The 24,726-nt window shown below is 49.2% G+C and overlaps 1 protein-coding gene across 5 annotated transcripts in view; it reads right to left on the bottom strand.

The window, feature by feature from the left end:
* Positions 1-860: 860 nt before the first annotated feature.
* Positions 861-24,726, bottom strand: part of ATP11C (ATPase phospholipid transporting 11C (ATP11C blood group)) — a 53,825-nt gene continuing 29,959 nt past the window's right edge. The window contains exons 12-31 of one of the 5 annotated variants that reach the window (XR_014616427.1): positions 24,229-24,426; positions 23,203-23,364; positions 22,947-23,104; positions 21,975-22,046; positions 21,030-21,103; positions 20,289-20,392; positions 19,567-19,748; positions 18,760-19,023; positions 18,227-18,401; positions 17,477-17,579; positions 16,609-16,754; positions 16,180-16,239; positions 15,045-15,172; positions 12,540-12,675; positions 10,689-10,754; positions 9,811-9,914; positions 8,284-8,437; positions 6,269-6,359; positions 5,318-5,413; positions 4,046-4,183 (exon numbers count right to left, since the gene is read on the bottom strand). Coding sequence is in view for 3 of the 5 variants with exons in the window: in XM_084212820.1 (XP_084068946.1) it covers positions 4,067-4,183; positions 8,284-8,437; positions 9,811-9,914; positions 10,689-10,754; positions 12,540-12,675; positions 15,045-15,172; positions 16,180-16,239; positions 16,609-16,754; positions 17,477-17,579; positions 18,227-18,401; positions 18,760-19,023; positions 19,567-19,748; positions 20,289-20,392; positions 21,030-21,103; positions 21,975-22,046; positions 22,947-23,104; positions 23,203-23,364; positions 24,229-24,426 (2,403 nt within the window). In the remaining 2 variants the exon portion in view is untranslated. Of the gene's footprint in view, positions 4,184-5,317; positions 5,414-6,268; positions 6,360-8,283; positions 8,438-9,810; positions 9,915-10,688; positions 10,755-12,539; positions 12,676-15,044; positions 15,173-16,179; positions 16,240-16,608; positions 16,755-17,476; positions 17,580-18,226; positions 18,402-18,759; positions 19,024-19,566; positions 19,749-20,288; positions 20,393-21,029; positions 21,104-21,974; positions 22,047-22,946; positions 23,105-23,202; positions 23,365-24,228; positions 24,427-24,726 lie in introns of all 5 variants that reach the window. The other 4 variants (XR_014616428.1, XM_084212822.1, XM_084212820.1 and 1 more) reach the window with 4 other exon arrangements.

Genomic DNA, 24,726 nt, shown 5'->3' with positions numbered 1-24,726 from the left:
CTCCTGGTGCCATTAAGATTCTCAATGCGTGTATCTGGTTTCCAATAGTACGAGCTGCTGGGAAAGGTTAGAGTTTGTTTTAAATAGCTCAGCCATCTGTCCTGCGGTGCCTGATGGGAGCTGCAGGCATCCAAGCAGCCAAAACAGAATTTTTCAAACTGTCAGTTTCTCATTACAAACATTTCAGCTTGAAACAGACCCGTGTCCTTAAAAAGAAAGTTAAGACTATATATTTCTCGTGCATTATACAAACACTGTGAGTCGTGCTTTAGCAGTTTCCTTGTGCTGTTGGAATTTCATCAATGCAAATATTGGGTCTGAACCTCACCAGCACCAGGCACTTTGCAAACCTCATTTGTGTATTTCAAGGCTTTGAACTAAAAAATATTTATTTATTACAGGCAGTCATGACACAGAACCAAGAATCAAAACAGAGCACTTTGTGAATGAAAATCAGGCACATGGACCTACATCAGTTCCTAAATGTCAGCTGAAACCCTGGGTTCACCTATTCTAGAAAGTTAAATCAATTTATTCACTTAATTCACAGGATTCACTTCCAGAATCAAACATTCATTTGGAGGGAAGTGAGTTGAGAGCACACAGGGCAGCTATGTGCAGCAGCTGATACCCACAATTGCTAATACACTACTGGAAAAATAAAAATGTATGAGAAGCAAGCAGCGTTTCCTTAGGCAAATGCTGCTCCACATCAGACAACCAAGCATGGCCTTGCTGGCACCTACCCCACTGTGAAAATGCAGACTGTCCCCCTAGTACTGCCCTGGAAAAGCCCACATAATCTACCAGCCCCGAGGAGTATCCAAGGAGATGAGACAACAAATATCTATTAATCAGAACAACATACCAAAGTTTATTGATTACTTCAAACAAAAGTTTCTGTAATGAAAAAAGAGCAAGTTGCATTCATAAAAGGTAACATTCACATTCAATTTCCTTGATATAAAGCAACATAAATGTATAAAATTGCATTTAAGTGAAAAAAATGTAAGGTTGCAGTCCTTTTTCTTTGCAAGAAGCTGAAAATGTATCTGCTCATTGCCTGTATATAATTTACATTTTCTATACACTACATGGTTTTTTAAAAAAATTCGTAGCTGGGAAATTGGATAAATGGTGCAGTATTAGGAAGGGTTTTCAACCGTGTGTATACAAATTCAATTTGAAGCTTTGATGCAATTCCAAGTCATTTATAATATTCTCATAATGATTAGGATTAGTTTTTGAAAAGTCGCTATGACTACACCAAGCTCCGCTGTTATCACATAAGAGTTTTAGAGGGAATCTTAATTACTTTCCTTATCTTTCAGTGTCACTAGTCAGTGATAAAACTTCAACAAATTATTACGAGAAAACCCCAGCCTTTTTTCCTTCAAGTTTCTCCACCGAAAAGCCTGTACTGACCGTTACTGTACCTGACAGGCAGCACGAGAGCACCAGGGAACGAGCACCCAGCACAGCATCCCTGTCCCCTGCTGCCACCCCAGTCCTGCTGCCTCACACCTCACAGCCCTGACCAGCACGTCTCCTGCCCTCTCTAACCTCAGGAGGGGCCTCCTGGTTCCCCCGAGTCACCCACTGCAATCAGAATTCCAGTTTTGCCATTGCTGAGCGACAAGGATCAGCTCTGCTGCTGGACCAGGGCAGCCCTGGCACCCAGCCCTACACCCACGCACTATCTGAAGATCCAAGCCCAAGAAAAACTGCATTTTCCCCAAAAGAGCTGTATTCAAGGTATTCCACACGAATTCCACCCCGCCTGTCCCCCACACCTTGGGTTTGAACATACAGCTACTGCAGTGGCTGGTTCCAGCTGGAGGCAGGACACTTGGAAAGGCCAAGAGAAAGATCTGGTTCTCAGAAGGCTCTGCCTTGAGACAGGCAGCAGGAATTATCCTGGTTACATGAGTGTTTGAACAGTTCACACGCACATCAGGTTCCACTGCTCCCACTGACACCACCAAGGGAATCCCAGGGGAACAGACTTCGACTCTGGAGCAGAGCACGACACAAACCAAACTGAGAAGCAAGGTGTCAAGCTTGGGACCATTCGGGCTTGGAATGGTTTTGAATCACAGGAATGAGGCATTTTAGAGCCCATTTTTCAGAGGTTATGTAAACACATGTCAGCAACCGTGTATTTAAGGAGAATGGTTAGATTTGGCATATAGAGCACATCTTCATTGTATTCTTCGGACACTTGATCTGTAGGCACCACATTTCTGCAAGAAAAGTTGAGCACGGGACAAGGTCTGCAAGTTGAATTCTAGGTCTGTGAAATGAGCTAGGAAAATGGGAAAACCAAACAAAAGCAGGAAATGAAAGCTTTGCCCATGGACACATGCTGGCAGTGCAGCTCCTGCCCGGCATGCAGCAGGAGCCGCTCGTGCTGAGGCCAGTGCAGAGTGTATGATACAGTGCTGCTGTCCATCCGTCCCCTCCCGTGCTGGGCGAGGGCAGAGCAGCCCCAGGGATGTGCACGCCCCTCTCCCACTCAGGTAAGGCCCATCACACGTGAGTCCTCACGATGCACCAGAGAATCTGCCAGCAGCTGATCCGCTCCATCGCGGACGAACCGCGGGGATGGCAGCCAGAGAGCAAGACTCGGTTCTTCCAAAAATTAACAGTCTGCAGTTCAGCAAAATTTGGTGAGGGGAATGTTCTGTCTATCCCAAGCTGTTCTGCTGTACGTACATGACACAAAGCTGAACGAGCAGGAGCCAAGCCCAGCGGCAGTGCAGAGCTTGCTGCTTCCGAAATGAGCACCCGAGCTTCTCCCGCAGCTCCTCTGGGGGACATCAGCACGAGGCAGGGACTGTCACACCACCCAGCAGGGCACACAGCCTGCTCTGCCACTGCTCGTCACTTCACACTACAAAAGAAGCTGCTCTTCCCACACATGAAGTATCAGAAAAAAAAAATTAAAAATTGAGAGTCAGGCATCTCAACTTTGCTGTGCAGAACCTAAAGAGGAAAAGTTCCTACTACCATGGTACAGGTAGATTTAAAAAGAACATGCCAATTTAAAAAAACAAAATGTAAAATGAAATTCAATTTTAAACTGTCTTCTTTTTTCTTAGTGCAAATTACTCAAGATGCAGTTTTATACACCTGCAGGTTGACAGGCACAGCCCATGTCCCTGGGATCAGCCAAGGACTACACTGTCCCCCAGGCCTTTACAGTGTTGGAGCCACTGCAGAGTGCAGCAATGTAAGCACAGCCACCAGAGCCTGGGCACTGGGGCTCAGAGCCTGGCACAGCCCAACTTCTGGGATTCCTTTTTCCCCCACAAAAGCTTCCTTCCATCACAAACAGCCACAAAACAACCTTTTCTTCACTCTCCAGCAGGAATAAACCCATCAGCAAACCGGTTGTGGGAGGATGCTCCGGCACTTCCCAGCACTGCAGGTCTTCACATGGACACCACTGCTGTGGACACACCACAGACTGTTTCCAGCTCCACCTGGAGGAGAGAGTGGCAAAGGTTTCTCCGGAATTTTCAGTGATCCTGCCGTGTGCATCTGGAAACCCGTGGCTGGGAGGGGGCAGCTGCCAGCCAAGGCAGCACAGCCCCAGCACCAGGAGAGGGGCTCCAGGGCTGCATCCACCTTGTGTGAGGGGAGCAGCCTCTTCCCAGCGCCTTCAGGGGGCTGGAGGGGAATGTTACTGGGTTGAAGTCTGTGCTACTTCTTTGGTCAGGCAGAGCAGGAGCTTTGAGCAGCCCTGCTGCTCTCGGGCAGATCTGCAGCGGGCACAGAAGCCCCGTGTGAGATGGGGCTGGCACTGCACTCGTGCGCTTCGGTCCGTGCTGTTCTGGGTGAGCTCCTAACGATGCTTTCTCAGCCTCCAGTGATGTAGGATTTGGCAGAACTGGTTTTCCTGGGAGGGCAGGGAAGCCTCAAGACCAAAGCCTAACGGGTACCGTGGGGCCAGTGCCCTGGCTGCTCTCCCAGCAGGCTGCTTGCAGTCCTTGGAACTATCAAAGGTCACTGCCAGTTAAAACCATGGGGTTCCTACAGCATGACAATGTTTGTGTGGAGCACTTTAAGGTATCCTGAGGGGATATCTTTCTGCCAAATTAGTGACAGCATCTTCAGCCTTCACATAACCATTCTCTATACGTTTGTATGACACTAACACAGGCAGATCAAAGGGGCCAGCCTGCAAAAATCAGAAGGAAAACAAACACGTATTGCAACTGTTACATTCCCAAACCCATAAACCTTTTCCTGGGTTATTAAAAAATATATATAGGAGAAGAAGAATGATTAGGCCATGATAAAAGTGCCAAATATCATTCACAACCAAGTAATCAGATGATAAATGTTCGCAATTTGTAAAATGCTGCACGTAGTCTAAAAGTGGCACCTGCCCCACTGTCCCCTGCAGCTCCTGTGCTGGTCCAGCCACCGCCCACACCAGTCTGCACCAGTATGTGGTGGTGGAGAGCACCACCTAATGTCACTGGGGAAGGACTGGCTGCACTGGAGGCTGGCAAGGCTGGCTGCTGGCCCTGCCGTGCCCACAATCGGATTTCTTCAGCAGCAGGTGTGGGCACAGAGGTGCGAGAGGTTTGCAGATAGTCTGCAGGTTTTTGTTTGCAGCTCACCACATATAACATCTCCCCTAATGCATAATTGTGAATTCAATTAGGCACTTTTACTGCTTTTATTCTGCTATTGGCTTACTACAGAGTTTAAAATCAACTCGTAGGAGGATGCTCTGGGTGTGTGTGCAGACACACAGACACTGAGACGTGTCTCTGCCCCATGTGCTGACACACAAAGACAAGTACATGTGTTTAGTTTTCATCTGTGCAGATGAATTAAAACATACTTATTTCTATCCGACAGAACAGCATGCACCCTAGAGAAAGGGATTTTGGTACAATTCAGATGCAATACTGGAATCATTTTAACAACTGAGATTTTCATCCTCCACTGTAAATGTACCAGCATTAGTTTTTATAACCAGTGCTAGTAAAATTCAGGCTGCACTCTCACATTAAATTTTGTGCTAATATTAGACTGCAGTAGCAGTTAGACCGAAAGATTTGTTTACATATTGCCAAATGCTTGAAAGGATCTGTACAGATATGGGATTCTGAAGAAGCTGGATAGTGCAACATCCCCAAATTAAAATGCATCCCAAGCATTGCATCTCCATTCCACAAGGACAGGTGCCCCACACCGAGAGTCAAGAGGATTACAAGAACCATGGTTTAACTGATTTGGAGGGGGTTACATTTGGTTAATCAATGCCTTTAAAACCATCCCAATCCTCAGGACAGGGTACCTGTTACAACACATTAGACTCATCTGAGAACGTTCTTAAAAGAAGAGGTCTGACAGAAGGTCTGGCCGACAATGAATCAGGTGCCTTCCTGCTGCTCTGCAACAGCGAGGCAAAGAGACTTATAGCACACGAGCTCCAGCCTGCCTGGGGCAAACAATGCAGGACACACAACCCTCCACAGCTCCCTCATCTCACACAGCATGGCAGCACACCGTCACCAGCACTGCCTGGCCTTGCAGCTCAGGGGGCACGGGAGGTGCTCAGAAACTGGCCCTGCTCCTCAGAGCGTTTGGAGATTCATGCTGCAGGTGCTTCTGAGGGAGCAGAAAGACATCCCTGATCTGCACACATCTGGGATTTTTAGAACAGCAAGTGACGGTGGAGAGCTGCAGTGAGCCCAAACATCAGGGACAGGGACATGCAGCCAGGGGGCTTTGCTGTGGGTGACCCCACCAGTCCCATGGTCAGCAAGCCCAAGACTGTCCCTTGATGCGAGGGTTGTGGGCTGTGGCTCAATCACTCACACAAAGAACAGCAGCACTGACAACTGGGATGGCACTGGGGAAGCTCCTCCTAGGTCAGACAAGCCTGAGCCATTTGACAAGTCACCCAGAGGACAATCAACATCAATTCCACCTTGTCCCACTCCTATCTGGTCCACTAACACAAAACTACAGCACGGAAGGAGAGTGTAACCAGCTTTGTCTGTGTCCACCTCACTTGGACATCCTGAGCACGACCAGCTCACCCACCTGAGGTGCAGCAAGAGACCCAAGGGGAAGAGACAGACGAAATATTTCAGCAAAAGATTTAAATTAAGGCAAAAGGTGGGGGAAAGCAAGGTTCTGCCGTGTGAGCAAATCTAAACGTGGGTTTTCAGGAGTTAGGCAATAGAAGGAAGAAAAAAAGCAGTCGAGCAAGCAACACATTGCGACTCAGAAAGGAAATCACCTTATTCACTCCAAGAAAAGCTGTGATTGCTGGAAGTTTGAGAAAGCATGAAGATAGTGGATGTTCCTGAGGAAGGAAGGCGCTTCGTTACCTAGTTCACAACAGCACAAAAGACAGAAAATTGCAGTACAAGAAAGAGAAAGGCAGAAACCAAGGAAAACACAAATGCGCCTTGCAGTTAAAAAAACAAACAGAACCAAAACAAAATAAAAACAACCACCACATTACCACACAGAAAATTCAATACAGGCTGAGCAGAGCTGATGCGCTGTGTTATAGGAAACTGGGGGTGAAACCCTGTCCCTGACTGGGACCAAGGGCAAATGCCCAACAGCCTGGCCTAAGTCTGTCCTCCCCTTCCAGAAGGGACCCTTGGCCACCAAGTTGTGGTTCAGGCCCCCATACAATGCCCCTAATTTTCTTTTTCACTGTATGCTTCCATTGGGACACTGATCTTTATTTCAGTATTAAGGTCAGGATTCTTAACAAGGGTTTTGATTTGAAATTATCTACCTGGTCCTAGATGCCTTTACAAATCAGGCAGCTGACTTTGGTGTCTGATGGCTGGCACAGATATGCAGGCATCTCCTTCAGGCACTTAGAGTAAAGCTCTTACTCAAAATGTACATTTAAATATGGCTCAGCCTGTGTTTAGTTTGGGATGCACATCTGAAGAGACTTTTCTAGTTGACACTCACTTTCCTTTGCTAAGTGATTTCACAAGAGCCTTTGTTAAATTAATAAAAAGCACTCTTGAAAGTAAGTATTGCAAGAGGGGATGGATCCTAGATCACCAGCTGAAGGCAAAAACGGGTCACCACCCAGGGGAGCTGAGCTGGGGCTCAGAAATCCCCGGGGCACCCTTCCAGGGCACTGCCCCCAAGCTCTCCTATGTCTGCAGCTCAGAACAACTCCCAGCCTACTCAACAGGGGTGTCCAGCTAGAAACTATTAAATCACACTCAAGTGGAAGAAGTTACGTGGACCCTCACAAAATACAAGCACAGCTCTCTTACCATCTCTCCTGTTTTCACCTTCAGTGATGCCCCATCCCTGGGAGTGTCCACGGCCAGGCAGGATGGGCAGCCCTGGGCAACCTGATCTAGGGAATGGCATCCCTGCCCTGGCAGGGGGCTGGAACTGGCTGATCTTTGAGGAGCCTTCAACCCAAACCTTTCTGGGACTCCTTCAGTGACCGGGGTGGGGTTCTCTGCCTGCATGTGCCCCCTGCCCACGGCCCCTCAGCTGTGCCCTGCTGCAGCCCTGGCACAGGCACACCCCAGGGCAAGGGGCCAGGGCTGCCTGGCCATTCCCACAGGCTGGCCCAGGAGAGCTGCTGCAGGAGGGGGAGCATGGCCAAGGGCAGCAGGGCTGTCCCTCAGGACACTCTGCCCCCCTCGGGGCCAGCAGAGACAAGGGCAGGGGCTCAGCACAGCGAGTCCTGAGCCTGGCAGTGCTGGCCTTCACCACTTCCAGGAGCACAGAGAAAACATTGAAGAGGTTTCCACTTCAAAGGGAGCCTCCTCCCCAGCAGTGAAGGAGAGCTGTTAAGAAACCAACTTCCAGGGAGAGTGACCACCATGGTGTGAGCCTGTGGTTATTTACGCAGGATGGACAACGTGACCAGAGCTGACCCTGCTCACACTGCACCAGCACTGGGAACACACCCAGGGGAGCATCCTGCTTTTCTGACACAAAAACAGGCAGTTCTTTTCAGGACAAGATAAAGTGTGTTTGGTGATCAGTTCAGGCTGGACAAGGCTTACCCTCTTCTCTAGGAGACACCACATTCCCACCCAGCAAAGGCACAGGTTGACTCCCTCCCTGCTACAGATCTAGGCAGGATTTTTAGAATAACTTCTTGACATTTTTGGCATGTGAAAGAGCAAGACAAGACTCTAGAAATCCTTCCTTGAGATGTGAGTGGTACATGGTATTGTTAAAGGTTCATCTGGTGCCTAAGGGTAAGAACAGTCTTCCTAAAAATACAGTGTGATACATCACCTCATTCCTTACCTGATGATTTTTCTCTTTTATATTTTTTAAAACTATTAGAAGAATTTCTGGGAAAAGGCTGATAAAGATCAGGAGAATTATTGCCAGCCATGTGGAAACAGAAGTCAGCATATGAGCAAATACAAAATACATTCTTTGCTGCTTCAAGAAAGGCCTGAAAAAGAGAGGATACAAATAAATTCTGGTTAACATGGGCTTTCCAAGAAGATCAGAATCAAAGGAGACTTCAGGTAAAGCTATTAGCAGTTATGCCTCCCTTTCAGACAGAGATGGAAAGAGCACAGAAACACACTGTCCATCCTTCTCCTAATGCATCTCCTGCCTCCAGCTGCACTATTTCTGGAAAAGAGTCATGATCCATTTTGCATCTTCCACATTTGTTTCTTTTCAGGGTGGGAAGGGGTTTGAATTTAGCCACCATCACTGAAAGATAAATTATTCACCTCACCAAAAACCAGGTCATTTTAGCTCAACTTCAGGCTTTGCTATAGCTTCTGGTTTGATTTTAATAGTGGAAATCCAGAGTCTCCCAATCACAACAGGTTATTTGCCCCTTCCTCCTTTCCTTGATGAGGGAGAGCAACCAACAGCTGCTTGTGAAAAACACCTCATCAATAACAAGGATCCCAAAGCTGGTTTTGCTTACTGTTGGGTGAAAAACACTGAGCTATGCAAGTTAAGCAGTAGAAAGTTTTCAGCAGAAAATTCACATTTAGCCTAGAGATGTGGCTAGATGGCAGATTTGGATCTGTTGGTCAGCAAGAGTTAACTGAAGAGCTAAAGCTTGTGACCCCCACACAAAATATTGAAATCTGTTCCACATCCTTATCAGCAGGTTGCTGGATCAGGGATGCAGCCAATATCCCATGGCAAAGCAAAGGTGTAAAACAGAGATGCTGTCTACTGTGAGAGTCAACTGAACATTTACTGCAGCACAAGAAATACAAAACTGTCATGTTTGTAATGTACTAATGTCACCTGCTTTTGCAACACATTAAACCCACAATCCTGGGTGCACTCAAATCAGTGAGAATTTCTTCATTTCAACACCAGGACCTGGCTTTCCCCTGCTTATGGGGAAAGGGCCAGGTGCTCTTGCTCTGCATCTGCCTCACCTGTTCCTTCTGTTCCACTGAGGTTCTTTCCACCACATGTTCTTTCTGTCTCTCTCCTCCACATGCACAATCTGACCCTGAAAGGTTTACTCTAGACCCTCCCAATGCAGACAAGAGCCTCAAGCAGCAGAAAAGCAAACACCCTGTGCCAAAGCTGAGCACCTGGACGATGCCCAGGGTGCTCTCTCTTTGAGGCTCTTCCCTCTGCTGGGCTGAGACCTCCTCAAACACATCTCCTGGTGCACAGCCCCCTTCAGCACTGCCTCTGGGTGGGTGCTGGGGGAGGCAGCCCTTCCCACCCAGCAGAGGAAGGAGCAGGGCTGCACACCCCTTGGCACCTGCCAATCTCAGGATGCCCCAAGGAGGGGCTGCTGCACTGCCCTAAGGGCAGGGGAAAGAAAAAGATACTTGCCAAATGACTCCTCCCCAAAAGAATGAGAAAAACACATAGAAAGCAAGGGAGCCCCAAATCACAAAGTGGTTCATCCACGTCCAGAATCGGGTATCTAACGCTAGCTGTGGGAACAAAGAGAGACAAAAACAGGCTTTAGATGCAGAGGGCATTGGATTTACATGACATTTCAGACTGGTTTCACATTAGGCTTGAAGGTTCTCCAAACAGCTACCTCTGTGCATATGGGCACCAGGAAAAACATTTTCAATGTCCACAGTCTGGCACAATGTTAGCAGGGAAAGAGTGGCATTCTAATTGTAACTGACACTTTAAAATGGAATAAATTTGATGCAACCCCTGATCCTACAGGAAAGAAACGTCTAAAGGTTACAGGGACTGTAATTGCCTCTTGTCACCACCTGCTGTCCTGAACCAAACACAAAAGACCTTTTGTAAGGTCTTATGCAAACAGTTTGTTCTGGAAAGCTCCAAGAAACAAAATAGATTTGCTATTGTTATTTGACACACGTGCTTTTGTGATCACTTTGGCACTCAGCCTTGTCTGAAACAAGGTGGACAAACCCAAATTCTCTATTGCTCCTCTCCTCTTGCTGGAACTGAACATCAAGAGGTGAAAGCATGGGGAAAAGTCAACCACAACCAATGGCAGTCCTCAAAAGAGGGGGAAAATAGAAAAATAATTTTAACAAAACAAACACTTAAAGATGACAGACTACACAAAGGAAAGTAAGCAGGTTCTGCCTCTACAGGAGAAGATTGAAGTGTGGTGGAAAATACTCAGACACTATGTCCAGCACACTGCCCCATGGCTCACAGTGCACAGCAGCCTGGGAAAGGCCTGCAGGCAGTGCCTGGAAAGGAAGGGAGATGCTGACCTTGAGAGTGACGGTGAACACCAGCACGGTGAAAACAATCGTCCCAAAGGTCCAGTTCCCAAACACCTGCAAAACACACGGCACTGCCACAGCGTCCTGGCCGCCTGGGGAGGCACAGAACGGGCACGGGGCAAGCAGGGAGCAGGGGAGGGCAGGGACAGAGCCACAGAGCCACAGCCACGGGACACGGCGCGGCAGCTCCCGGCACACGCGCCCCGCACGCCACCCGGAGCCATGCAGTGCCACAGACAGGTGACAGCTGGGATGTGACAGGAACAGCCTCCTACTAACAGCAATGCCAATGAGGACACAAGTCATTGCACCACCTGCAGCTCAGGATTTCTGGGCAATTGATCAGTTTCTGCTTTCTCGCCATACTCATCATCATCCTCATCATGTCTCTGCAGTCCCCTTGCAGAAGGCACCAGTGGGCACTGGTGCTGCTCCAGCTGGCTGGTTTGTGGGTACTAGGGACTATGCACACAAAGGAAAGCAGATACTGTGTATAAATCCAGTGATGGCAATGAATGGGAGAGATGCTTACCAAAGGCTGTCAAGCTCTGAATGCATACATTAAAACAGAAAGTGAAATGTAAAAGTTTCCAAAAAATGCAAAAAAATTAAAGTCAATAGGAGTGAAAAACGAGTCAATCAAACATACATGGATATTATGAACAATTGCTGGTAGCAGTTCTTACAGGCATAAGTGTTTACAGAACAGGACATAACCACAGATCTTATTGTAGTGCCACATAGATTTGACCTCTGAAGGCATTTGCAGAACACATCAGTGCTTCACGTTTCATTCCAATCCAACCAGAAGGGCTGCAGCTACAGAAGAGCACTGACCTGACAATACAGGGGCTGGACTGCATCTAGCTGGGGCCATAAACGCTGGCATCGATGCAGTGTATGGATATACATACATAAATTGCATCAGCTTTTCTCAAAGTGTGAGCCACTAAAAAGAGTTTTGGTGTTTTCAAGGGTCACAAGTGATGGTGTAAAGAAGTTTCCCATCAGCCAAGATCTAATAACATGCTGCACATTCCCTTGGGGAAAAGGTCCTGAAACCACTCAGGCCACCACACCTGGCAGCTGCCCTGCACTAATGCTTTGCTCTGTACTCAGTTAACCAGCAAAACAAGAAAAAATGAGAAAAAAGGAAAAAGAAAAAAACCCTCCATCTTTTTTCCTCCTCTTCCTGTGCAAGTTAACCCCAGCAGCTCCCACAGCAATGCAAGGGCTCGTCCCCACAGCAGAGGCACAAGCAAGCAGGCAGCAGGGACAAGAACCTGCTGCCTCCAGCAGCTGGGGACTTCTGCTGGCTCCAAAACAGGAGCAAAAGGCCAGCCCAGCCTTCCCCAGGGAAAAGAGGCCGAAATCACAGCCCCAGACAGGCACAGCACACAAGCAGCCCTGCACCATGTCTGCCCTAAGGAGCACCATCTCATCAAGGTGGGCCAGTTCAGCTGCTCACAACCAGCCCAGCACGTGCTGAATGTGAGGCTGTCACTGGTGGGAAGGACAGACACTGCCCCTGCCCTGGGCAGTGCCTGGGATCACACCCAGGAGGGGACGAGCACTGTGCAGAGCTCACTGTGCTGGAGCAGAGCTGTGTGTGAGACTAGTCATTTCACCTAGTGAGTGTAACCAGCTCTGCCCCGTTTCCATGGCAATCTGGAAATGTTTTATTTCAAGCATTTGCTGCAGGATCACACCATAAGCAAGGCTCCACTGTTGGACAAGACTGGAGACACAGTGCACAGCTCAAGCAGATATTCCCTGCCAGGCGGATCGGAGGCAGCACACAACACAAACACTCATGTTCCTCTCTTGTGGGGCCGTTACCTTGCCGTTGTCTTCCAAGGATGAGTTTTGAAAAAGAAAATAAACCCCAAAGAAAAACACGAGTCCTTCAAAGGCGCCCAGAAAGGTCCAGTACAGGAAGGGCCTCCACTGCAGCATGGCATTGTCCGACACCTTCCTGCCAAGAGATGGAGTAACAGCACCATCAGCACCACCAGGGTCAGGCTGTGCTGCAAAGCTCCTCACAGGCAGGGCTGGGGGCCTTGGAGCACGCCCTGGCAGGAGGACCCAAGGGGGGAAACCACAGAAATACCCGTCAGGACATAAAGAACACTCCTAACATGCAGCTGCTGATCACGAGAAATCACAAGAGGTTCAGCATATGAATTGTTTTGTCTTTCTCCTCTAGGTAACTTGGATGAAAAAAGCACAAAGTGAACAGAGGCAATGTTGTCCTGAACCTCTCCTGCAGCCCCTGAGCTGCCCATGGTATCTGACATTTTCTGCTAAATTTTAAAGGCAGGGTAAGGCTAAAGAGCAGCTGTATGGGATGCATGAAATCCGTGGTGTTTCCCTCTTTTTGTTGAAAGCACAAAGTCCTTTTTTGAGAAAGGCTCTGCAAGTCCTGTTCCCTGAAGTGGTGTTTTTCTGCACAGGCTGAAAATAACCTCCTGAATTGTATGGTGGGTGTTTTTATCACAGGGGTTGTAGCAGGAGGCTCTTGGCTGAATACAGGATGAGATCTGGCATGGAGGCAGCAGCAGCAAATGGATGGGCTATGATCAAAGCTCTGCAGGGACCACACACAGGGCCTGGGGAGCAGAGGGTGGCTATCAGGGCAGGAGGGAGTTAAAAACATTTCCCTGCATCATTATTTTTTCAGATTCCTTTCTGTAAAGTCCCCACCTTTTCTGCATTATTCTCCTTAGCTCCTAAAGCAATACATCCACATTCAGCAAGATGCACTTAGCAAACCTGTGTGGTGCTGGGCTCCTGTAACTGCAGTTTCTGAAATGAGATCCTATTGAAACCCACACACCAGGATGGCTGGCTGTGACCACGTCCTGACATGTCACAACTTGGCTCTGAGAAACGAGCAAGGAGAAACCAGACTGGAAGCGTGGGCTATTGCAAGCAGAGAAAATACAAGCAGCTTCCTCCCTGTGAGCTCTGTTTTGCATTCCCATTTCTGTCCTGCAGTGCTTGTGGTAAACAGGCTTTTTCCAGAGTCAGGATCTGCACTGCAGCAGCTCAGCACTTCCTCCAGCAGCGGCACAGCAGGCGCTCTGCATCCAGCAGCACATGCAGTCATGAATATTCCAGCTCAGGCTGCTTCCCCTCCACACACAGACCCCAGAGATCAGACAGCCCACCAGGGGAAGGCACAGGGGCCTGCTGTTCCTGCTCTCTGTCACACAATATTCAATTACCAAGCTATTTAAAAATGCAGACGGTGGCGTTTTGCCACAGAGTGAAGGAATACAGAGCTCTAATCAATCATGGCTCTGAGCGTTTACTTCAAAACCACCCAAGCCCCTTCCCAGCCTTACAGCTCTTGCTGCATTCACTGCTGTTTATACCTAAGGCAACGTTCACTCGGTATTTTAGGCCCCTGATCATTGCCTTTGCTGCCTCTGCGCAGAGCTCACTCCTGGCTCGAGCACACGCGGCTCCTCCGCTGCTGAGGAGCATCACACCACAGTGACAGGGCTGGCACGGGCCACTGCCCAAAGCAGCCCTGAGCTGGCTTCTTCCACAGGCCTGAGCTGACTGCCAGGCTGGGGAATTGGCAGCAGGGATGCACGGAGAGGGGCTTCCTCCCAAAAACATCTTCCTTAGTCTGTGCTGAAGGGCTGCCCCAAGCAACTGTGCGGGCAGGGCTGGGAGGAACATGGAAAGCATCTCCATTTCTGGGCAAGTTTGGAGCCTCTCCCTGCTGCAACCAAGGAGAGGAAACGACAAGCAAAGCAGAGGAAGACAGTCCAAGCTGTCCTTTCCCTGGGACACGTGTGTGGATTGATGAACAGAGCTCCCTGGGTTCTGATAAGGGGACCTGGCCTGTGGAGGGGAAGCCTGGGGGACCACATCCACTTAGACAAGCTGAGAAACCACCTGCCTGAGCTGGGCTTCAGAAACATTCATCTTTCTGAAAATGAATGGATCTCTTTTCCTCCTGAAGGCTGCACCTCCCCTCCCTGCATTACACGCTCCATCACGTGCTTGGCTCAAAGGTAACTGCAATGAACGGCCTGGCCACACTCACAGCTCCATTTTTCTTCTGGATGAATTCCACCTACAGTTTACCCTTTCACAGAGATACAGCAGTGCAGTTTGCTAGATCAGATACTGTCAGAGAGCATAAACAAGCAGCAACAGGCAGTAAACACAAGGCTGCTCAGCTTGAATGCAGGAACCGCTGAGCCAGGAGGGACAGAAATGGCTTTTTCTGCACTTCAGGGGGACACCTGCTTACGCTCCTGCACCAAGAAAACCCAAACCCCAGCTACCAGAGGTGTGCAGAGGCTTGCCCAGCCCAGCAGTACTCACATGTAGAGCTGAGGGTCTGAGGTCAGTGTGTCAATGCTGATGTGCTGCTCCAGGAGGCTGTAAGCCAGGATAGGCAGCGACGTGAAGCAGATGTTGTACATGGTCAGATAAGCAGCATCATACAGTGGCTTAGAGGAGGAAGAAAGGGTTACATGAGACAGACAGAAAAAGGCCTCTCCACAAAGAAATGAAACCATAAGGTACCAGCTCCTGCATACCCTCTGTCACACAGATCCATCCCTCTGTCACCCAGCACTGCCTCACTGGATGGAGCTGCGCTGTGTGCAGTGCAAGGGGGAATGAGGCACCTGCAGTGCCCAGCAACCCTCCCCACTGACAGGAAGTTTTGTAACTGGCTGCTCTCATCTCCAGCTTATCCCCCAGAAAAATGGGACTGAACAGCCCTTATCACAGCTTTCCTCTTGCTGCTCCTGTGCTGCCGTTTCTATTAATACATCTGATGCCTCCTGTGGCTCTCTAAAGACTAGACTGTTTTAGAGGAACTATAGCTTCTTTTTTTAAAAAAGACAAGTGTTTCTGCCAAAACAAGCAGAGAATTCTCTCTCACCATTTAATCTTCCTGTTACTTTTGAGCCCAAATGGACACAAAAGCCAAAGCTCTTGTCTCCAAGCACATGAACCCACTCACACATGGATCTGCCCCTCTGATGTTTACTTGGATTGAACAAAGCTCTGGTAACACTCATTGTGTGTCTTTTTTTAAAAGACATAAAAGAATGAACCATTCTTCCTTCTGACATTTTAATGCAGTGAAATGCAGCAGAGGAGACAAGATCAGGAAACCATTCAAAACTTGTTCTTGCAAGAAAAGCAGAAGTAGCAAAATCAGGTGCTGACAAACCAGCCAAGGCCTTCTCTCACTACTTCAGGAAGGTGTCCATCTGAGTTTACGGCTGGTGGATGAGAAAGGAAAGAAAGCAGACTGCTTTCTTCTCAGTTATGGTCTCAAAATATTATGTTCCAGATATGGTGCTGAGCAACAAGGTCAGCTCCTACTGTCCTCTAGAGCTAGGTGGTGAAGGCACAGGATGCCAAAAGCCAAGTCTCTGCTAGGAGGCCTCACTCTGCCACTTGCTTTTTATCTTGCCTTTATAGACAAATTAGTGGAAGTTACCTGCTGTGAGAATCCACAAAAGAACTGGTATAAAAACTGTGGTAAAATGAAGCAAAGGTTCTGGGAAAACAAAAGACAAATGGTCAGCAGGGAAACACTTGACTTCTCAGTCTAAACCCAAGTAGTTTTTCCTGTTATCAGACATTAGTGTCTGACATTACAACATCAGACAAGGTAGGGCACTTGTTCAATCAAGCACAAAACCAATCCTGTGAGCAGCTCGTATCTGCAGGAGACACTAGAGGAATGCTCACATTGCCCTGGAAGCACTGTTTTCAATGGACAGGCACATGGCAGACACAGCCTGTCCCAGGGAGGGAAAACAGAGCTACAGAATACCCCCCACAGTTTTTCCTGTTCGTTGTTTCATTCTGTTTCCAAAGAAATGCACGGGATAAACAAAGAAATCGGCTGCACACTGCCCCTTACCTTATAGAAGAAATACTGTACAAGGTGTGCTATTCTCACATAATACAAATGCCCATGTGCTAGTAGCAGTTTCCTTAAGTGTTTAAACTTTGGCACAGCATAGTCGCTGTTTCTGGAGGCCTGGCGTCCTTCTTTGCCTTTGATCCCTGGAGACAGAAGCATGGCAAGGGTTAATCCCAAAGGGCTGGAATCTGGATGCTGCCCACTGGGTTTGCTCACATCACTCAGTGCCTCAAGGCAGGACAAAGGCTGAGCTCCCCTCCTGAGTGCCTCAGGAGACCAAACATGAATACTTGGTGTGGTTTTGGCTCCACAACACTCAGACCTGCCTCTGGGGTTTTTAAGCTATATTTAGGCAGCTCTGTGATTTCCTGTGTAAGAGCCTGCTGAAGGATAAGGAATTGGCTCCCCTGGGCTGGCCAGCATCCCACACAGCTCAGTTATTCCCCTGCAGCTGCTCACCCTCCTGAGACATCCCCACAGAGCCGTTTTGCTCACAAAAAGCCACATCCAGATGGACTGCACTGGATTCCCTTCATTAGAGGGCACCACAGCATTTGCAACAGCCCCAAAGCAAGAACATGCCCTTTCTCTTCCACTGACCCTTCCTCAGTGGCACTACAGGAGGCTCCCGAATTTCAGACACCAAGCTGCAGACAGGAGGAGTCTCCAGCTGCTGTCAGGCACAGGGACTGTCCCATCTGGAGTTAAACTCTGCCTCCAAGGAAAGCAAGAGCAGACTTCCCACATTTTTCAGAGGGATTGGTTCAGCCACGTGCAATCAGAAACACCAACTGCACCTGAGAAGTGAGCCCCAGCCAGAGCAGACAGGTCTGGGCTGTGAGATGGGTGTTCCAGGGACTCTTACCTATTCCAACATGTGCTTCCAGAATCATACTGACATCATTCGCACCATCCCCGATCGACAGCGTTATCGGGCTTCCTTTTGTGTTCTTCACCATTCGCACAATCTAAAAGATTTTAAAAAGGACAGCAGCAGAACCCAAAATTCAGTTACAAAGCCTCCTGAGACCTTCCCACTGCTCCCCCCAGGACAAGCAATCAGGCTTTTAGAGCAGCAATTATAACACCTGGAGAGCTCAGGTTAATAAAAGCCCTCTTTATCTGCTGTGCAGTCACAACTGGAGCAGAAGCCCAACCCAGCTGTGCAGGGCTGAAGGACAGTATTTAAAAACAAACCCCAGCAGCAACATCCTGCTTTTCCCTTCTGCCAGACCCTGCTCTCCCAAAGGTGGGCTCTCTCACGCATCCCAGGGTGCAGAAACACATCACTTATCAGGCTGGGACATCATCTGCTGCAGAGAGGAAGTCACGGACTCCACTTGACAAATTAGGAAAGGGAAAAAAAAAAAAAAAAGAGCAAACTGGGAGGTTTTGTTTATTTCTAATTGGCCTGGGTTTATGGGTTCCTGCCAGCATATTAGACAAAGGGTTTGCATTCAGATTTGAAAGAATGGTGTGCTTTCATCCTGCTCTGAAGCTCAGACGAGGCTCACACATAGCCTGGAGCAGTCCTGCTTGGGTAGGATGCTCAGGTGAAGCCCCAGCTGATGAATTCAGCGTGTGTCACAGCAGGCAGTGAGAGGTAAATAAATACCTGTGCTTTCTGCAGAGGAGCCATCCTGCAGCAGAGCACCGCAGTGCACTTCAAGCAGATCTGCAGGAATATGCTTTTGTAGTTGCTGGAGCCAGAGTCCTGAGAGGGGTTGAGTATCAGCGACAGTGTCGAGCCATCTATGATCAGTCCATACTCCTGACTCAACGTCCAGCTTCTGGGCACAACAAGGAACATGTCTGAAACTTCATCACACTAAGTCAACCTAGCTGCTGGCATCATCTTAGCGAAAAAAAAACACCCTGGCTTTGGGTTAATCTTCTTCCCATCCATTGTTTGGGGCTCAGCAATTTCAAAAAGCTTAGACTTAGCACGTGCCCTCACTAAAGGAACAGTGCAATGAAGGTCAAAGCCAACTAATCCCAGAGATGATGAGCAAAGCAAAGGAACCATTCACAGTGTCTGCAAAGGAACCATTCACAGTGTCTGCAAGTACCCAGGGCCCCAGCACAGCCCCACTTCTGCACCAAACCTGCATCTGAAACGGGCACGGCTGGCTCCTCTGGCTCACTCACCTCTTCAGGCTGCCCCGGTTTTTGGGCAGGTCCTGGATCAGTTTTTTGTGGTACTCCAGCAGCAGCTCGTGGAGCCGATCCTCCTTCCTGTCGCCCTCGCCCACCGTCCTCGCCGTCAGCTCCAGCAGCTCCGTGCTGGTCTGGAAGAGCCTGCAGGCGTAGCAGGTGGACTTGGCAGTTTCCATCTTGTCTCCTGTCAGCACCCAAACCTTCATGCCAGCTGCGTGCAGGGCTTCGATGGTCTCTGCCAGCTGCTCCTGCAGCCTGCCAGCAGAAGCAAAGCATCACTTCACCTCGTCACACAGCCCTGAGCCCGGTTCTGCACCTAAAAACACCAGCTCAAGAGACATTAATTGACTTTTCCCATGCTGGGGAGACCACTGCCACAGGAATAAGGATTACAAGTCAGCAATACCACATTTTTGTTTGCAGACAAAAAGAGAAATCGCTGCTTTATACTCTTGACTCTTAGGCCTCACAGTACGAGTTTAATTTACACTTGCAGTTACTATAACTGAATGTGGAATTGAATTTGTTTTGATGTGCAAATTAATGCTGTGTGCTTAATTCACTCTCCAGAAGTGCAAGTATTTCTGTAGTTTCATTAATAAATCCCAGTTCCTACTACACCAGCCAATTTAAGCAACTAGGGCACTATGAAATGGGTTGTGCCATGGTGTAATTAATTGCCCTGGACACTGCCAGCATCTGCCTGGTTCAGCTCCACCAGGGCAAGTCCAGGCCACAAGGCCACGTCACAGAGGAGCCACAGGCACCAGAGTGCTGGTGCTGCAGTCACCCCCTTACCTGTCTTCTACAGCAGTAGCTCCAATCAGGTGCATGTCTGCCTCTGTGTCGTCAAAGACCTTGGCCATCTTCTCCTCCCTGTCCTGCAGAGCCATCTTGGCTTCATTGAGCTGTCTGTCAATCCTGTCATACTCCTTTTCAGTCAGCTCCTTGAAGGCCACGCAGAGCGTCCTGTAGCCATCCTGGCAGCGGGAGGGAAAGAAAACAAAGTGGACAAATGCTCTAAATCCAGACTTTTTACAGACCCTCACTTTAGGGTTGGTGCTTTTGTCTACCATCAGTGCTTCTGGTAGTACTCTCCCTGAGGGCAAGGATAATTTGTTGGCTTGTGTCAAAAGAGCAATTTTCTGTGTTTATACAGAGTAATTGTGGTTCTGCTTGTTATGTGGAGAAAGAAACCAAGAGAAGGAGCAGGGCTGGGAGCGTGCAGCCAGCAGGGAGAGCAGGACTGGGTGCCACCACGACTGGGACCAGGCTGCTGATGCGACTTCTATTTTTAACTTGCCTGAGAGATGCTTGGACAACTGTGATGGAGACCATATAAGTATATCAAATAAAGGTGGAAGCCAACCAAACAGAAAAGGAAAGAAGCCTGGCATCAAAACAATGTGAAGTGACACTCAACTTTTCAACACTTCACTCCAAAGCAAGGTGACATCCCTATGTTTGGAATAAGGCTTTCCTGACCCCAGGAGCCAGCCAAATTCCACCCGTGTGCTCACCATGGCATTGCGGTCCACATGGACTTTTGTTTGCTGGATTTCTTCTTGCTGCACCCTCGGAAAAATAGAGGAGTCTGCTCCTTTACAGAAGAGAAGCAACTTTCCTAAAAACAAGTTATAAATAGTTCATAGCACTCACAAGCTGCAGAAGGAGTTAACAATGCCAATAGCAAGCAAGTGACGCAGAGGGAGGAAATCTGGGAGGACTAAAGAGGGAACTGCTAGAAACCAACTGCCTACCAAAAATGGCCTTTGCCCAGCCTGTGAAACTCCTCTGGCTGAGACTCTGCGTGTCCCTACCTGCCTCTGAGCAAGTTTTCTGCAACAGGCTGGACCTTGCATCTGTAAGCCTTGGCAAGCTTTCCAGGGAGGGTAAGAGCAGCGTCCCAAACCTTGCAGGACTGACACTTGAGAAGGATGGTGACCTCTGAATTGTTGTCTGTTATTGCCATGAAACCCCATCCCACCCAGGGGACATTATCACATGTCTTCCCTGTGCTTGTTCCAGCCTGGAACAAGGCAGGCAGGGAGCTCTCCATGGGCTCTCATCCCCTGATCTGTTGGTATCAAACAGCTGCCATGAAGGAAAATTACCTCTACAGCAACTAGTCCCAGTAGAGAATTTAGTTAGACCAGCCTAGAAGACCTAAGAGCTCAGCCTGTGTGGGTGACAGGAAGAAGGAGGATGTGTTTTACAGCTGTCACACAGGCTGAGAGCCCACAGAAGAACTCTGCCTGTACCTGTGCTGGTTCTCACAATGACACTCATGCGGCGCCGGACAGGGTCGAAGTTCAGCACGTGGAGAAGTTGGTACCTTTAGAGAAAGGGAAAAAAGCTTTGACTCAGTAAAGGAAAAATAGAAAAATAACTACTTGAGACAGAAAATCACTAACAATGAGCTGCAGAAATCAATACACCCTACAAAGTGGCATCAGCCACCTGGGAATGAATTTTACAGCTACTGCACAAGAAAATGGAGGAAAAAACTCAAATTGCAGTAGCCCTGTGGTGCCCTGAGCATGGGACTGAGGGTGTGGGTACCCACCAGTGCACCAAGCCCCCAGGCTGGGCAGGGGCTCAGCAAGGAATGGGGCCCCACGTGCCACAAGCAGTTGCACGGAGTCTCCCATTTAAATAAGAAGTTTCTTCGTCAGGGAAGAAGTGAAACTTGCTTGTGAAGGCAAGTTTTCAGGGAGTGCTAGGATTGGGTCAGTGACTCACAGATGTCCACCAAGCTGTAAGCACAGAGTAAAATCTAACTATTTTCAGCTTGGGAGAGGAAGAAAAGGTTACAGGGAATGGAGCCATGTCACGAGTTTAGGCTCACAGGGTCCTGCTGTGAGCCCCAGCCACGGCCCATAAGGTCAGCAGCCACCTCGTGAATCCCAGGAGCCACCTGCACAAGCTGGTGCAGATGAAGGATACATACAAAGGACTGCAGGCTCTTGAGGGACCTGAATTTAGACATCAGAAAACCACCCGTGGATTTCTGCAAGTGACTCTTTGTGCCTATGCCTTGATGTGTTGTGCTTTGTAAATGGGACAGGAGTCTGGGGGCAGGTCAGCATGGCCTGACTGCCCTCAAGGAACAGCTTTGACCTTGCCAGGTTCACCAAACTCAATTAGCTGGGTGGGAGTGGTGCAGAAGAGCAGCCCTGTTCCTCAGCAGCCCCAGCAGCACTTACATCTCAGTTTCATTCTTTTGGTTTCGTATTTTCATGACATTGTTTTCAAGTCCTAGAAAAGTGAAACCATACCTGTCAATAAACAAAAGGACAGAACAGCATTGAAAACACCCATTGGCACATATCACACATAACAATGTTCTCGTTTCACCCTCTGCACCGCAGAGGAGAGCTCGCTGAGCCCGAGCTAAGGAGCACGGGTGGATGTTTGTTTGCTCCATGCAGAGCCTGCTATGATGTCCTGGCGCTGCTCCCATCCCCTGGAGAGCCTGGGCACTGGAGCACACAGACACAGAGAGCCTCTGGACATGGTCCACTGGCTCTCTGGCAGCTTTACAAGCCATGAGCAAGTGCACACAGCTGCAACAGCCTCCACCTAAACCTAGGGGCTGCTGAGAGCACAGAATCCCCAAATGGTTTGGGCTGGAGAGACCACCTAGTGCCAAACCCCTGCCACGGGCAGGGACACCTTTCACTAGACCAGGCTGCTCCAAGCCCCCCCAAGCCTGCCCTCCAGCATCTCTGGCAGGATTCAAATGTGGGACTGACAGAAGTAACCATCCTATTATTTTGCCACTGCATGGCAAGGAAAAAAATTCACTGCAATATGCACGTGGTAACTGGTCTCTGTTTCTAGGGGATTACAGCACAGGGCCAGGTGGGCTCCAGCAAAGAAGAGCAAAGAAGCCCCTGCCACAGCTGGGCACTGCAGCACCTTGGGGCTGCTCTCAGTGAATGCAAACCACAGCCTCCCAGGGAGCTGCTCAGGGAAGATCCTTCACAGAGCATCCCCTTACCAGAGAGCTCACTTAAACCCACAGGCTCACAGCACTGCAGCTCAGGTTCAGCAACAGTACCACAACACGCTTCCCAGAGAGACCACGGAAAGGGATCTGTCACCTTCAGATCACCCTCACCTCCCTCCTTCCCACCAGAGAGGGAATTAAAGAGCCAACATCTTCACATTCTTACTTCTCTGCGCCTTTCACCAGAGCGATTTCATCCGGGGAGGAGGAGATGTAGGTGTATTTGCGTTCTGGGTGTGCCACCAGCCCATCCACCTGGTCTGCCTCCTTGATCTGAACCGTGTGGCACAGGCACAGGGCTCTCAGGAACAGCTCCTCACGGCTCTGGGCAGGAGGGAGGGAGGGAGAGCTCGTTACCAGCCGAACACCCAGCCAGGAGCTGCCACAGAACCCCTCCAGCCATCAGCACGCACCCCTCCTACCTTCTCAGCTTTGCCATAGTACTTGAGGGGCCCATCAGGCTGGGAGAAGCCATCCACCTCTGCCATGCACTCCTTGTACTTGTGCCCGTCGATGCAGCACTCGATGAACTCCATGCTGTTCTCGGTCAGCGTGCCCGTCTTGTCTGTGAACACGTACTCCACCTGCAACAGCAGGCAGCTGCCACAGGGCTGGGCAAGGAGCCCCCAGGAACACAGCCTGGGGCACCTCTGGGCACCTGTGCCACTGGGGAGGGTACCTGGCTGTCCTGACCCGACTGCAAACAGTGCCCCACTGCATCACTCTGTAGCTCTGCTACTTTGCTGCTTTGTTTTTCAGCCTCTTGCACAGGTGGCAGCTTCTGAAGACTTGAAATCTGTCTCCAGGCTCTTCACTTTCCCCTCATTCACTTTCCTGGGCCCTTTGCTATAGCCCTAGTGCTTAAAGAAGTGCTTCTGCAAGTCTGCTGCCTCCTTTGGGGATTTTCATCTTGGAGCTGTATTTCAATTAGCTAATTGCTACTCCAAGTGTATTTTTATTCTTGTTTTTAAAGCAAAATCAAAAGCGGGAGGCACTACACATGCCCTGCACTCATCTCTGCTGCTGCAGATCAGAAAGGGAAGCCTGAGCTGTCTGGGTGCCCCAGCAGCACAGCCAGCACGTGCTCTGCACGCCCAGGGAGATGACTGGGCAGACATTTTCACTAATCCTCAAAGAAACAGAGGACTTTTAATTTTTAATTGAAGCAGTGAAAGCAAAGCACCCTGACACGCAGAGCGCTGCGCCTGATCTTCCCCAAAATGGAAACAATTGGCGTGACCCAATTCCTGCTCTTTCATGCACTATTTATAACCTTATCTGGCTGGCAGAGCGAGTGGAATCACATCAAATGGAAAGTGCCACCACAGCCCTGGGCGAAGCTCTGGCCCCAGGGGACTGCCAGGGATTGCCACAGCAAGGGCTCCTCCAGGGAGGGCACCCTCAGCCGCATGTTCATCCCCACAGATGCAAACACAGCACGCTCTGACCTGCCCCAGCTCTTCATTCAGGTCCGAGGTGTTCACCAGTGCTCCCTCCTGTATTTCTTCATCGTACATCTCCTTGTCCCAGGAGATGAAGAAGGAGCCCAAGAACTTCTGCATCTCCACGGTAACGTACATGGAGACAGGGATAATGAAGTTGAAGAGGACCATAAATGACAGGAAGTCCGTGAACATCCGCAGGACCTGCAGAGGAAAGAGGAGATGCAGCCTGTGGCTGTCAGGGCACAGGGGCAGTTTGCAGCAACACCCCAGGGATTCTAGACAGCTTCTCAGAAAAGGGTAAATAGGAAAAAACAAGATGAAGATGAACACAGCTGAGATACAGGGCTAAATCCCATCTTCCTTTGGCACACAAATCCCACTGTCTTCTGCAGATCTACCAGGAACAGGAGTACATCTCACTGCCCCACAGTGACCAAAACAATGTTCCATAAGCATATTCCTCTCAAGAATATACTGCTACAGGCTCATCCTGACCCCAAG

Source organism: Fringilla coelebs (assembly GCF_963513975.1).
Source record: "Fringilla coelebs genome assembly, chromosome: 11".
NCBI classification, from domain to species: domain Eukaryota; kingdom Metazoa; phylum Chordata; class Aves; order Passeriformes; family Fringillidae; genus Fringilla; species Fringilla coelebs.
This window is presented reverse-complemented; position numbering and strand designations above follow the sequence as displayed.